General features: G+C 36.6%; 1 protein-coding gene across 3 annotated transcripts in view; it reads left to right on the top strand.

Annotated features, from left to right (window-relative positions):
• Positions 1-15,643, top strand: part of LOC123536394 (sodium/calcium exchanger 1-like) — a 412,525-nt gene that overhangs the window by 228,023 nt on the left and 168,859 nt on the right. For all 3 annotated transcript variants that reach the window (XM_045319573.2, XM_045319564.2, XM_045319556.2), the window contains one exon: positions 5-144. In XM_045319573.2, coding sequence (XP_045175508.1) covers positions 5-144 — 140 coding nt within the window. The remainder of the gene's footprint in view (positions 1-4; positions 145-15,643) is intronic.

The raw sequence follows: 15,643 nt of genomic DNA, 5'->3' as shown, positions 1-15,643 counted from the left end.
GCAGGCAAGGGCAAGTCTCCTGATGCAGATTCCGGCGCTATTATCAACAGCACTGAGGATGAGCAGTTGCAAGAACTGGGTAAACCAAGGCTTGGTGATCTGACAAAAATCCAGATCAGCATTAAAGAGTCCCAGGAGTTCAAGGTAATTTGATCATATGCTTTAAAGATGTTCAATGGAAGTTGATCTTACCAGAAGTGAAGTTCATTTTGATTCTTGTTAATGACACATCATATCGACTGATATATAGTAAGAGCTATCATTATTTGGAATAAATTGTAGCAATTTGGGCTAATCTATGTGGCAAAACTTCATACACAGATTAAAGCAAAATTGGTTTTGGTCAATGAACATGTTTACTCAATTAGATGTGGCATTGTATTAACCTAAGTAGACTGAATGCAGCTATCTCATGTTTGCAAGTTACTGGTATTTTTAGCTCGACTATTCGAAGAATAGTCTAGCTATTCTACTCACCCTGGCGTCGGCGTCGGCGTCAAACCTTGGTTTAGTTTTTGCATGCAAGTACATACAGCTATCATTTAAAGGCATATAGCTTTGAAACTTATTTATTCTTTTTCTAGGTCAATTCCAAACTCACTGGGTCAAGTTCCATAACTCTAACATGTATTTTGAGCAAATTATGCCCCCTTTTGGACTTAGAAAATTCTGGTTAAAGTTTTACATGCAAGTTACTATCTCCAAAACTAATGCAGATATTGAATTGAAACTTCACATGTTTCTTCGGGGTTATAAAACTAGTTGATAGCACCAAGTCCCATAACTCTGACCTTCATTTTGGCCAAATTATGCCCCCTTTTGTACTTAGAAAATTTTGGTTAAAGTTTTGCGCGCAAGTACATACAGCTATTACTAAAAGGCATATAGATTTGAAACTTATTTTTTCTTTTTCTAGATCAATTACCTACCTCAATGGGTCAAGTCCCATAACTCTGACATGTATTTTGACCAAATTATGTCCCCTTTTGGACTTAGAAAATTCTGGTTAAAGTTTTGCGTGCAAGTACATACAGCTATTACTAAAAGGCATATTGATTTGAAACTTATTTTTTCTTTTTCTAGATCAATTACCTACCTCACTGGGCCAAGTTTCATAACTCTGACATGTATTTTGAGCAAATTATGCCCCCTTTTGGACTTAGAAAATCCTGGTTAAAGTTTTACATGCAAGTTACTATCTCCAAAACTAATGCAGATATTAAATTGAAACTTCACATGTGTCTTCGGGGTTATAAAACCAGTTGATAGAATCAAGTCCCATAACTCTGACATGTATTTTGGACAAATTATGCCCCCTTTTGGACTTAGAAAATCCTGGTTAAAGTTTTGCGTGCAAGTACATACAGCTATTACCAAAAGGCATATAGCTTTGAAACTTATTTATTCTTTTTCTAGGTCAGTTACCAACCTCACTGGGTCAAGTTCCATAACTTCTGGTTAAAGTTTTACATGCAAGTTACTATCTCCAAAACTAATGCAGATATGGAATTGAAACTTAACATGTTTCTTCGGGGTTATTAAACTAGTTGATAGCATCAAGTCCCATAACTCTGATATGCATTTTGGTCAAATTATGTCCCGTTTTGAACTTAAAACTCTTTTGATATTTAACATTTTGGGTAATAATTCCCTGCTTCTGTGACAATATTTCGAATAGTCAAGCTTGGCTGTCTTACCGACAGCTCGTGTTATTACAAAACTTAATTAGAACTTGATTTCTTACGGGGGGAACTAATTCTGTAGAAGAAAAGCTGAACCAATTACTTGAACACCAGTATTGAAAATTCTCTGTGTATATTATATTTAGAAGTAATGTTTTTAATTGATTTTAAAGTAGCATGCCTCCAGATCGTTCGACAACAAAAAAAAATTATTTTTTTTAAGCTATCTTGAAATAAATGCTATATTTCTTAAGAAGGCATTAAAACTTAATTACTGACAAACTTTATGTTACGGAAACACATGAGAATTTGCTGTTTTTAGCCCACCATCATCAGATGGTGGGCTATTCAAATCACTCTGCGTCCGTGGTCCGGCGTCCTTCCGTCCGTCCGTCCGTCCGTCCTTCCGTTAACAATTTCTTGTTATCGCATCTCCTCAGAAACTACCAGGGGGATTTTGACCAAACTTTGTCAGAATAATGTATTGGTACCCTAGTTGTGTCCCCCTGAAAATCAGACTGGTTCAACAATTTTTTAGTAAGTTATGGCCCTTTGTTTATTTCTATAATTTACATAGATTTATATAGGGAAAAACTTTAAAAATCTTCTTGTCCAAAATCACAGAGCCTAGGGCTTTGATATTTGGTATGAAGCATCATCTAGTGGTCCTCTACCAAGAAGATTCAAATTATTTCCCATGGGTCTATTATGGCCCCGCCCCGGGGGTCACATGGTTTATATAGACTTATATAGGGAAAAACTTGGAAAAACCTCTTGTCCAAAACCACAGGGCCTAGGGCTTTGATATTTTGTATGTGACATCATCTAGTGGTCTTCTACTAAGTTTGTTCAAATTATCCCCCTAGGGTCAAATATGGCCCCGCCCCGGGGGTCACATGGTTAACATAGACTTATATAGAGAAAAACTTTGAAAATCTTCTTGTCCAAACCACAAAGCCTAGGGCTTTGATATTTGTAATGTAGCACCATCTAGTGGTTCTCTACCAAGTTTGTTAAAATTATCCCCCTAGGGTCAAATATGGCCCCGCCCTGGGAGTCACATGGTTCATATAGACATATATAGAGAAAAGCTTTTAAAAACTTCTTGTCAATAACCTACAACATTCAAATTTGGACCACATGTATGGTTTTGAGTGGCAAGATGAACCTTGACATGAGTTGACCTTGATTTTGACCTAGTGACCTACTTTCACATTTCTGTAGCTACAACCTTCAAATTTGGACCACATGCATAGTTTTGTGCACTGAAAAAAACTTTGACCTTGACATTGACCTAGTGACCTACTTTCACATTTTTGAAGGTACAAGCTTCAAATTTGGACCACATGCATAGTTTCGTGTTCCGAAATGAAATTTGACCTTGATTTTGACCCAGTGACCTACTTTCACATTTCTCAAGCTACAGCCTTCAAATTTGGACCACATGCATGGTTTTGTGTACCGAAACAAACTTTGACCTTTACATTGACCTAGTTACCTACTTTCACATTTTTGAAGGTACAGGCTTCAAATTTGGACCACATGCATAGTTCTGTATTCCGAAATACAATTTGACCTTGATTTTGACCTAGTGACCTACTTCCACATTTCTCAAGCTACAGCCTTCAAATTTGGACCACATGCATGGTTTTGTGTACCGAAACAAACTTTGACCTTTACATTGACCTAGTGACCTACTTTCACATTTTTGAAGGTACAGGCTTCAAATTTGGACCACATGCATAGTTCTGTATTTCGAAATAAAATTTGACCTTGATTTTGATCTAGTGACCTACTTTCACATTTCTCAAGCTACAGCCTTCAAATTTGGACCACTTGCATAGTTTTGTATACCGAAATGAACTTTGACCTTAAGATTGACCTAGTGACCTACTTTCACATTTCTGTAGCTACAGGCTTCAAATTTAGACCACATGCTTAGGAATGTGTACCAAAACAAACTTTGACCTTGACATTGACCTAGTGACCTACTTTCACATTTTTGAAGATACAGGCTTCAAATTTGGACCACATGCATAGATTTGTGTTGTGAAGTGAAATTTGACCTTGATTTTGACCTAGTGACCTACTTTCACATTTCTCAAGCTACAGCCTTCAAATTTGGACCACTTGCATAGTTTTGTGTACCGAAATAAACTTTGACCTTAAGATTGACCTAGTGACCTACTTTCAAATTTCTCAAACTACAGCCTTCAAACTTGATGCACATGCATAGTTTTGTGTACAAAGAACTTTGTCCTTGAAATTGATCTAGTGACCTACTTTCACATTTCTCAAGCTACATCTTTCGAATTTGGACCACATGCACAGTGTTGTGTACGGAAATGAAATTTGACCTTGAGCTAGTCATTAAGTCTTGAAATTTGAAACACTCAAAAATGGCACATTGGTGGGCGCCAAGATCACTCTGTGATCTCTTGTTACTACTTTTTATGATGAAATTCGAAAAGCATTTGTCGTGCTTTTACTCCATGTAAACTATCTCGATTTTAAATATCTATATTTCGAAGTCATTATTCACTACTTCAGCTATAGCGCTATTGGTTACGACGACGGGAAAATGTCTTTATTGCCGCGGCGGTCCGGGGTATGATTCCCGATGCGGTCATCTTTTTTTAGCTCACCTGTCACGAAGTGACAAGGTGAGCTTTTGTGATCGCGTGGCGTCCGTCGTCCGTTCGTCCATCCGTAAACTTTTGCTTGTGACCACTCTAGAGGTCATATTTTTCATGGGATCTTTATGAAAGTTGGTCAGAATGTTCATCTTGATGATATCTAGGTCAAGTTCGAAACTTGGTCACGTGGGGTCAAAAACTAGGTCAGTAGGTCTAAAAATAAAAAAACCTTATGACCTCTCTAGAGGCCATATTTCTCAATGGATCTTCATGAAAATTGGTCAGAATGTTCATCTTGGTGATGTTTAGGTCAAGTTCGAAACTGGGTCACGTCGGGTCAAAAACTAGGTCAGTAGATCTAAAAATAGAAAAACCTTGTGACCTCTCTAGAGGCTATTTTTTTCAAGAGATCTTCATGAATATTAATCAGAATGTTCACCTTGATGATATCTAGGTCAAGTTTGAAACTGGGTCACGTGGGGTCAAAAACTAGGTCAATAGGTCTAAAAATAGAAAAACCTTGTGACCTCTCTAGAGGCCATATTTCTCAATGGATCTTCATGAAAATTGGTCAGAATGTTCATCTTGATGATATCTAGGTCAAGTTCGAAACTGGGTCACGTTGGGTCAAAAACTAGGTCAGTAGATCTAAAAATAGAAAAAACCTTGTGACCTCTCTAGAGGCCATATTTTTCAAGAGATCTTCATGAATATTGGTCAGAATGTTTACCTAGATGATATCTAGGTCAAGTTCGAAACTGGGTCACGTGGTGTCAAAAACTAGGTCAGTAGGTCTAAAAATAGAAAAACCTTGTGACCTCTCTAGAGGCCATATTTCTCAATGGATCTTCATAGAAATTGGTCAGAATGTTCACCTTGATGATCTCTAGATCAAGTTTGAAACTGGGTCACGTGGGGTCAAAAACTAGGTCAGTAGGTCTGAAAACAGAAAAAAAATTGTGACCTCTCTAGAGGCCATATTTTTCATAGGATCTTTATGAAAATTGGTCAGAATGTTATCCTTGATGATATCTAGGTCAGGTTCGAAACTTGGTCATGTGCGGTCAAAAACTAGGTCAGTAGGTCGAAAAATAGAAAACCCTTGTGACCTTTCTAGAGGCCATATTTCTCAATGGATCTTCATGAAAATTAATGAGAATGTTCAGCTTGATGATATCTAGGTCAAGTTCGTAACTGGGTCATGTGCGGTCAAAAACTATGTCAGTAGGTTGAAAAATAGAAAAACCTTGTGACCTCTCTAGAGGCCATATTTTTCTTAAGATCTTCATGAAAACTGGTGAGATTGTTCACCTTGATGATATCTAGGTCAAGTTTAACCCTTAGCCTGCTGCAGGCGAATTTAACAGCCTTTGCAAACAGCTTGGAACCAGATCAGACGCCGATTAAATCGGCGTCTGATCAGGTTCCAAGCTGTTTGCTACTCTGACAATATTTCTTCCAATTTTGGAGCAAATTGAATGAACTTAACAATTTTAGCAGACGACATTTCCAGCAGACGACAATTTACCTAGCACGCTAAAGGTTAAAAGTGGGTCACGTGCCTTCAAAAACTAGGTCATTAGGTCAAATAATAGAAAAACCTTGTGACCTCTCTAGAGGTCATATTTTTCAATGGATCTTCATGAAAATTGGTCAGAATTTTTTATCTTGATGATATCTAGCTCACATATGCTCAAAAACTAGGTCACTTTGTCAAATAATAGAAAAAACGACGTCATACTCAGTTCAACACTGGGTCATGTGGGGATAGGTGAGCGATTCAGGACCATCATGGTCCTCTTGTTCTTGATTTGGAACTTTTAAAATATTTTAGAAACGAAAATTCATATTCTAATGTTCATAATAAGACCAAACTTCAATTTGAAAGAAAGATTATTTTTAGCCAAATCTAGAGGCATGCTGCTTTAAATGTAAACATTTTGTTACAACTTATGCCAGTTAGCTAAATGCCATTTGCCCTCACTTAAAATTGTGCATGTGCATGTTTTGCTGCTGTAGAGATCAGTGCTTTTTATACTCGTGCTTGAAAAATGTCTGCTATGAAGAATGTTTGAGACAATGAGATTAAAACATGATTTCATATCCTAGAAATTTGAATAGATTTTCATTGAACAGACTTTCATTGCCACTAGTTAACACACCCAATGGAAACAGTCCTTACTTGTATGGAGAATATGTTTTATTAGCCCACCATCATCAGATGGTGGGCTATTAAAATCACTCTGCGTCCGTGGTCCGTCCGTCCTTCATTCCGTCCGTCCGTCCGTCCGTTAACAATTCCTCGTTATCGCATCTCCTCAGAAACTACTGGGGGGATTTTGACCAAACTTTGTCAGAATGATGTGTTGGTACCCTAGTTGTGTCCCCCTGAAAATCAGACTGGTTCAACAATTTATGAGTGAGTTATGGCCCTTTGTTTATTTCTATATTTTACATAGATTTATATAGGGAAAAACTTTGAAAACCTTCTTGTCCAAAACCACAGAGCCTAGGGCTTTGATATTTGGTTTAAAGCATTATCTAGTGGTCTTCTACCAAGATGACTCAAATTATTTCTCTGGGGTCAAATATGGCCCCGCCCTGGAGGTCACATGGTTTATATAGACTTATATAGGGAAAAACTTTGAATAACCTCTTGTCCAAAACCACAGGGCCTAGGGCTTTGCTATTTTGTATGTGACATCATCTAGTAGTCTTCTACTAAGATTGTTCAAATTATACCCCTAGGGTCAAAAATGGCCCCGCCCTGGGGGTCATATGGTTTACATAGACTTATATAGGGAAAAACTTTGAAAATCTTCTTGTCCAAACCACAAAGCCTAAGGCTTTGATACTTGTAATGTAGCATCATCTAGTGGTTCTCTGCCAAGTTTGTTCAAATTATCCCCCTAGGGTCAAAAATGGCCCCACCCCTGGGGTCACATGGTTCATATAGACTTATATAGGGAAAAGCTTTTAAAATGTTCTTGCCAATAACTACAACATTCAAATTTGGACCACATGTATATTTTTGAGTGGCAAGATGAACCTTGACATGAGTTGAACATGAGTTGACCTTGATTTTGACCTAGTGACCTACTTTCACATTTCTGTAGCTACAGCCTTCAAATTTGGACCACATGTATATTTTTGAGTGGCAAGATGAACCTTGACATGAGTTGACCTTGACTTTGACCTAGTGACCTACTTTCACATTTCTGTACCTACAGCCTTCAAATTTGGACCACATGTATATTTTTGAGTGGCAAGATGAACCTTGACATGAGTTGACCTTGATTTTGACCTAGTGACCTACTTTCACATTTCTGTAGCTACAGCCTTCAGATTTGGACCACATGCATAGTTTTGTGCACTGGAAAAACTTTGACCATGATTTTGACCTAGTGACCTACTTTCACATTTTTGAAGGTACAGGCGTCAAATTTGGACCATATGCATAGTTCCGTGTTTCAAAATGAAATTTGACCTTGATTTTGACCTAGTGACCTACTTTCACATTTCTCAAGCTGCAGCCTTCAAATTTGGACCACATGCATAGGTTTGTGTACCAAAAAAAACTTTGTCCTTCACGTTGACCTAGTGACCTACTTTCCCATTTTTGAAGATACAGGCTTCAAATTTGGACCCCATGCATAGTTTTGTATTCCGAAATAGAATTTGACCTTGATTTTGACCTAGTGACCTATTTTTACATTTCTCAAGCTACAGCCTTCAAATTTGGACCACTTGCATAGTTTTGTGTACCGAAATGAACTTTGACCTTTACATTGACCTAGTGACCTACTTTCACAATTTTAAGGTACAGGCTTCAAATTTGGACCACATGCATAGTTTTGTATTCCAAAATAAAATTTGACCTTGATTTTGACCTAGTGACCTACTTTTACATTTCTCAAGCTATACCCTTCAGATTTGGACCACATGCATAATTTTGTGTACTGGAATGAACTTTGACCTTTACATTGACCTAGTGACCTACTTTCACATTTTTGAAGGTACAGGCTTCAAATTTGGACATCATGCGTAGTTTTGTATTCCGAAATAAAATTTGACCTTGATTTTGACCTAGTGACCTACTTTTACATTTCTCAAGCTACAGCCTTCAAATTTTGACCACTTGCATAGTTTTGTATACCGAAATGAACTTTGACCTTAAGATTGACCTAGTGACCTACTTTCACATTTTTGTAGCTACAGGCTTCAAATTTAGACCACATGCATAGGATTGTGTACCGAAACAAACTTTGACCTTGACATTGACCTAGTGACCTACTTTCACATTTCTCAAGCTACAGCTTTCGAATTTGGACCATATGCAAAGTGTTGTGTACAGAAATGAAATTTGACCTTGAGCTAGTCAGTAAGTCTTGAAATTTGGAACACCCAAAAATGGCACATTGGTGGGCGCCAAGATCACTCTGTGATCTCTTGTTGTGGAAAGCCACGCTTCAGTGTTTGTATATTACTCCTGGTACAATATTTCTATAAGTTTTATACATGAAAGTGAAAGCATATGGTGTATATTTTTGTTGCACATGTTCAGTTTATTGCCTTTCACTATCTGTCTATGAATAGTGATCTCTGCTCATTCATATCTCTATATGTTGTAATGGTATAACTAGATTCCACTGGCACCAGACCAGAAAGAAAATGCCACTGTACATGTAATACCCTAACCAAGGTACACTATAAGAACCATAGTCAAGAATGGGAAAGTATACTGACCCATTTCTCACGTAAAACGGTAAAACTTGCAGTTCAATCATGTATACTATGGATACATTCCTTTAATATTTCTGATCTCCGAGAAACAACATCTAGTTTATAGTTTCATCAGTGTTACAGAAAAAACTTGAACTTCCCTAATGAAGTTCGGTCTAGATTACAAAATTATTCTGATTGGCTGATGTGAAAATGTATGTCAGTAGTCGTTCAGCTACATGTGTATGCTTAAATGTGTATATGCAGCATAAATGTGCAATGTGAATTAAACAATACATATGTGTACCAATGTATGACTTCAAATTCAAAATCATTTCTAATATATATTTCATTCATCAGTTCGAGCTTTATTGTATGACTGTAAGTATTTTGTATTCTGTATTTGTTTGTTTACACTTTGCCAAACATGTGGCTGTGACCTCTAGACCTGATTCTTCATTAGGTAAGGTCACTCAAGTTTTTTCTGTAAGGCGACAATTAAATTGCTAGATTTTCATCCCCGCCTGCCCCCTCTTCTAACCCCCGCCCCCTAAATTTTATTGCAGACAGAAAATTAACTTTCATTAAAGATCTTTTAACTCTCCGGCTTCCTCATGGCCCCATTTTAATATAATTAGATTTATAACATTTGTGGTCAAAAATTGCACCAAAAAAACCAAAAAATGAAAATGTCAACTGGGCTCCGTATCTGTAAGACAAGGGAAGTAACACAGTCTATGTATCTGCATGCCGGTCCAGTACGGCGTTTATACGTACCCATATCCGGCGGTGTAATGGTAAACAAAATCAGCTGGGAATCGGCAAAGAATATCAGTGGTTTTCTTAATTGTTCAGGCCCTAAATTTAAAAGACTGGTATGCCTGCCAGTTTAGCAATGACAATAGGTTGCTGGATCTTTTCAACGATATTTTCGAGGGGTTAAAGCCAGAACGGTATAAGTCCATTTTTAGCCCACCATCATCAGATGGTGGGCTATTCAAATCACTCTGCGTCCGTGGTCCGGCGTCCTTCCGTCCGTCCGTCCGTCAGTCAGTCTGTCCGTCCTTCCGTCCGTTAACAATTTCTCGTTATCGCATCTCCTCAGAAACTACCAGGGGGGTTTTGACCAAACTTTGTTAGAATGATGAATTAGTATCCTAGTTGTGTCCCCCTGAAAATCAGACTGGTTCAACAATTTTTTAGTGAGTTATGGCCCTTTGTTTATTTCTATAATTTACATATAGGGAAAATCTTTGAAAATCTTCTTGTCCAAAACCACAGAGCCTAGGGCTTTGATATTTGGTAAGAAGCATCATCTAGTGGTTCTCTACCAAAATGATTCAAATTATTTCCCTGGGGTTTAATATGGCCCCGCCCCGGGGGTCACATGGTTTATATAGACTTATATAGGGAAAAACTTTGAAAAACCTCTTGTTCAAAACCACAGGGCCTAGGGCTTTGATATTTTGTATGTGACATCATTTAATGGTCTTCTACTAAGTTTGTTCAAATATTCCCACTAAGGTCAAGTATGGCCCCACCCCGGGGGTCACATGGTTTACATAGACTTATATAGGGAAAAACTTTAAAATCTTCTTGTCCAAACCACAAGGTCTAGGGCTTTGGCATTTGTAATATAGCATCATCTAGTGGTTCTCTACCAAGTTTGTTCAAATTATCCCCCTAGGGCCAAATATGGCCCCGCCCTGTTCATACAGACTTATATAGGGAAAAGCTTTTAAAATCTTCTTGTCAGTAACCTACAACATTCAGATTTGGACCACATGTATGGTTTTGAGTGGCAAGATGAACCTTGACATGAGTTGACCTTGATTTTGACCTAGTGACCTACTTCCACATTTCTGTAGCTACAGCCTTCAAATTTGGACCACATGCATAGTTTTGTGCACTGAAAAAAACTTTGACTTTGACATTGACCTAGTGGCCTACTTTCACATTTTTGAGGTACAGGCTTCAAATTTGGACCACATGCATAGTTTTGTGTTCCAAAATGAAATTTGACCTTGATTTTGACCTAGTGACCTACTTTCACATTTTTGAAGGTACAGGCTTCAAATTTGGACCACATGCATAGTTTTCTGTTCCAAAATCAAATTTGACCTTGATTTTGACCTAGTGACCTACGTTCACATTTCTCAAGCTACAGCCTTCAAATTTGGACCACATGCATAATTTTGTGTACCAGAACAAAATTTGACCTTAACATTGACCTAGTGACCTACTTTCACATTTTTGAAGGTACAGGCTTCAAATTTGGACCACATGCATATTTCTGTGTTCCAAAATAAAATTTAACCTTGATTTTGACCTAGTGACCTACTTTCACATTTCTCGAGCTACAGCCTTCAAATTTGGACCACTTGCATAGTTTTGTGTACCGAAATGAACTTTGACCTTAAGATTGACCTAGTGGCCTACTTTCACATTTCTGTAGCTACAGGCTTCAAATTAAGACCACATGCGAAACAAACTTTGACCTTGACATTGACCTAGTGGCCTACTTTCACATTTTTGAAGATACAGGCTTTAAATTTGGGCCACATGCATAGATTTGTGTTCTGAAGTGTAATTTGACCTTGATTTTGACCTAGTGACCTACTTCCACATTTCTCAAGTTACAGCCTTCAAATTTGGACCACTTGCATAGTTTTGTGTACCGAAATAAACTTTGACCTTAAGATTGACCTAGTGAACTACTTTCAAATTTCTCAAACTATGACCTTCAACTTGATGCACATGCATAGTTTTGTGTACAAAGAACTTTGTCCTTGAAATTGATTTAGTGACCTACTTTTAAATTTCTCAAGCTACAGCTTTCGATATACCACATGCACATGCAATTTGACCTTGAGCTAGTCAATAAGTCTTGAAATTTGGAACACTCAAAAATGGCACATTGGTGGGCGCCAAGATCACTCTGTGATCTCTTGTTCAAATAGTGGAGAAAAACGCAAAAGAAGGTTTTAGACACATAAAACTTTTTACTGAATGAGAATATTTAGGTAAGATTTGGTTATATTATAGACAATAATGTTGTTATAATATATGAAGAATATAAAAGGACTACTCACAAATTAAACTGGTTTTATAGTTAAAATTGTACTTAAAGGTCCATTACTAAGGGAAAGTGAGTTGGCAATTTTTTTCATAGCCAGTGCATAGACTTCTGCAAGACACTAAATAATGAAGATTGGCAGGTCAAAGTTTACAGAAGGTCTTTGGAACTCAAAGAAATGTATGTGTATTATGTTGAAATTTCAATGATTCGACAGAATGACCCCCCAGGTCTTTTTAACTTTCTTCATACTTCATAGAAAAATAATTGTACATATACTGCGATTTATTTCGAATTTTTACATACCAACTTTCATTTTCCAATAAAATGAAATAGTTTCTGTGCTTTTTAAAAGAAATTAAAATGTTCACTTTCCTTAGTATTGGACCTTTAACTCAAGCTGGCATACAACAAAATGGAAAATAATTTGAGGGTTCAAATGAGTTAAGTGCACTTAGTTCTCTAAAATATTGCAACAATGCTGATTTTATTCGATGCCATACTGTCACAAGTGCACTTATAACAAAACTATTAAATCTTATGACATGATTTACAAAGACTAAGGAAATATGTGCACTTAGTACAAATAGAAATGTTGAGTAAAATGTGTATAAAATTACAAAATATGTTTAAAATTGTATAACAATTACACCACACAAAGTTTCAACAACCCATTCTAGATATTAGTAAAATAATTTTTTCCCATCTTTTTCTATATAGTACCTCTTAAAGGTGGATAATCAGATTTTGGCCATGTAACGGATTTGTTCGAAACTTTAGCATCTGATCATTTACACTCATTTATGTTCACTTAACACTTAATACAAATTAGATTTTCACTGGAGGTATTTTTAAAATTTCATTTTCCTATCCTGGTTGCCCAACCAAGATAGAGTTATTTTATCATAAGTATAAATTTGATAAACATACTTTGCCTAAGGAAATGTTTAAATATTAGACAAATTGTAATATATTTGTTAAATATTTGCATTAAAAATTATGTATTTAGATGGAATTCATTAGAAACGCAAGTTTGAAAAATTATTATTACCTCCCTTTGCCTGTCTTGGTTGTGCAACCAAGATAGATTGGAAATAAATGAATTCAGAGGCTACACACAGCTTTTAAACTTGCATTTTGGTTCAGATTGTTCAATAGTTGATATGTCTATCAAATGCAAATGTAAAACTAGACATTGTATCGAATAAAAAAGAAATACCAAGTTTTTATATACTTTCATATTAAAGGGGAGTAAATACAAAATTTTATAAAAATAATAAAATATACATTTCAAATAGGAATCTAACTCTATGTAATCGGTCTTTTTGTTCCTTAAATAATTCTCTACCAGAATATACAAAAAGTAAAAAATGTCATTAAATGTTGTTTAAATGTGATTGACCACCTTTAAAACAAAACAACTCTTCTGTACTTCTAATAACTATTCAATATCAGATGATCTTATTCAAATGTGGTTCTGATGCAGCTTGCTGTTCAAGTTCTTGATCTAACTTATCATATCACAGTACATGGGTCTAATTGACTGGGTGCTTCGAGTACGCAGTTCTGGTATTTCAGTTATACATAACATTGGACTTGAATATTCACATTTTAGAATCAATAGATTTCATGCAATCCAGATGATCTAAACACTTGAAGTTACTGATTATTATCGATTTACTTTTTGTAAAGTTGGATTACAAGGCGTCTATATAAAGTCAGTAATGTATCAACCAGTGAATAGTACTTCAATGTTTTGGACAGTTAAATATGAACTGATGATTCAAAGATATGTTCATCAACAAGCTAAGAAGTCCTTCCTTTTTAGCTCACCTGTCACATAGCGACAAGGTGAGCTTTTGTGATCACCCTTCGTCCATCGTCCGTCGTCAGTCCGTGCATGCGTGCGTGCGTGAACAATTTCTTGTCTGCACAATAGCGGTTTCATTTATGATTTTATTTTAACCAAACTTGCACACAACTTGTATCACCATAAGATCACGGTTCCTTTCTTGAACTGGCCAGATCCCATTATGGGTTCCAGAGTTATGGCCCCTGAAAGGGCCAAAATTAGCTATATTGACCTTGTCTGCACAATAGCAGCTTTATCCACCCACCAAAGGCGAAGGGGATATTAGAAATGCTCTCCGTCCGTGCGTGCGTGCGTCCGCAACGATCTTTGTCCAGAGCATAACTCCAAAAGTACTGGAGGGATTTTCTTCAAACTTCATACACTGATAGAACACATTGGGAGGAAGTGCAGTGTGCAAGAACAATAACTCTACCTTGCCTATTTTTTGAGTTATTCCCCTTTACCTTATTTTCTTAAAAAATTTTGTCCGGAGCATAACTCCAAAAGTACTGGAGGGATTTTCTTCAGACTTCATACACTGATAGAACACATTGGGAGGAAGTGCAGTGTGCAAGAACAATAACTCTACCTTGCCTATTTTTTGAGTTATTCCCCTTTATCGTATTTTCTTAAAATATTTTGTCCGGAGCATAACTCCAAAAGTACTGGAGGGATTTTCTTCAAACGTCCTACACTGATAGAACACATTGGGAGGAAGTGCAGTGTGCAAGAACAATAACTCTGCCTTGCCTATTTTTTGAGTTATTCCCCTTTATCATATTTTCTTTAAAAAAAATTGTCCAGAGCATTTCTTCTTCATGCATAGAGGGATTTTGATATAACTTGGCACAAATGTTCACCACCACGAGACAGAATGTCATGCGCAAGATCCAGGTCCCTAGGTCTAAGGTCAAGGTCACACTTAGAGGCCAAAGGTCAGATACAAGAATGACATTGTCCGAAGCATTTCTTCATGCATGGAGGGATTTTAATGTAACTTGGCACAATTATACACCATCATGAGACGAAGTGTCATGCGCAGTTCTCTTCTTTAGAATTACCTCCCTTTATTGTTACTTTAAATAGCTTTTATTGTAACTTTTTCATTACTAGTCGTAGGGAAAAATCGAGACCACTTTTCTGTAGTACAACATGCATGTTACATCCAATTTTGAGGTGTATTTTGACCAATCTCTACCTGGTAAAGATTCTTTTGTGGACTTGCATTTTTTTTTTTTTTTTTTTTTTTTTTTTTTTTTTTTTTTTTAAGATTAACTTCCCTTAGTTGTTGCTATAAATAACTTATATTGTAACATTTTTATAATTGACCATAGGGAAAAAACAAGACCACTTTTCTGTGGTACAACATGGATGTTACTTTCCAATTTTACGTGTATTTTAAGATATCTCTACCTGGTAAGGAGTTTTTTGTGGACTTAGAAAAACAAAAGACTTACAATGATTACTAAACAACCACAAAATTAAAATTCCATTTGCAAATACAGCTGCAAGAGTAAAGAAATTTGCTGTGACGAGCATATATTGTGACATTCTGGCACTCGTGTTCCCTGTTAGCTTTCCATTCCTTCTTTTTACAGTAGCCATATAGAAAAACATCATAGCTATACTGTTCATGAAAATTAATAAAATTTAGCTGTAAACCACCTCACCACTG

This window comes from Mercenaria mercenaria, chromosome 1, assembly GCF_021730395.1.
Source record: "Mercenaria mercenaria strain notata chromosome 1, MADL_Memer_1, whole genome shotgun sequence".
In the NCBI taxonomy this organism is placed as follows: domain Eukaryota; kingdom Metazoa; phylum Mollusca; class Bivalvia; order Venerida; family Veneridae; genus Mercenaria; species Mercenaria mercenaria.
This window is presented reverse-complemented; position numbering and strand designations above follow the sequence as displayed.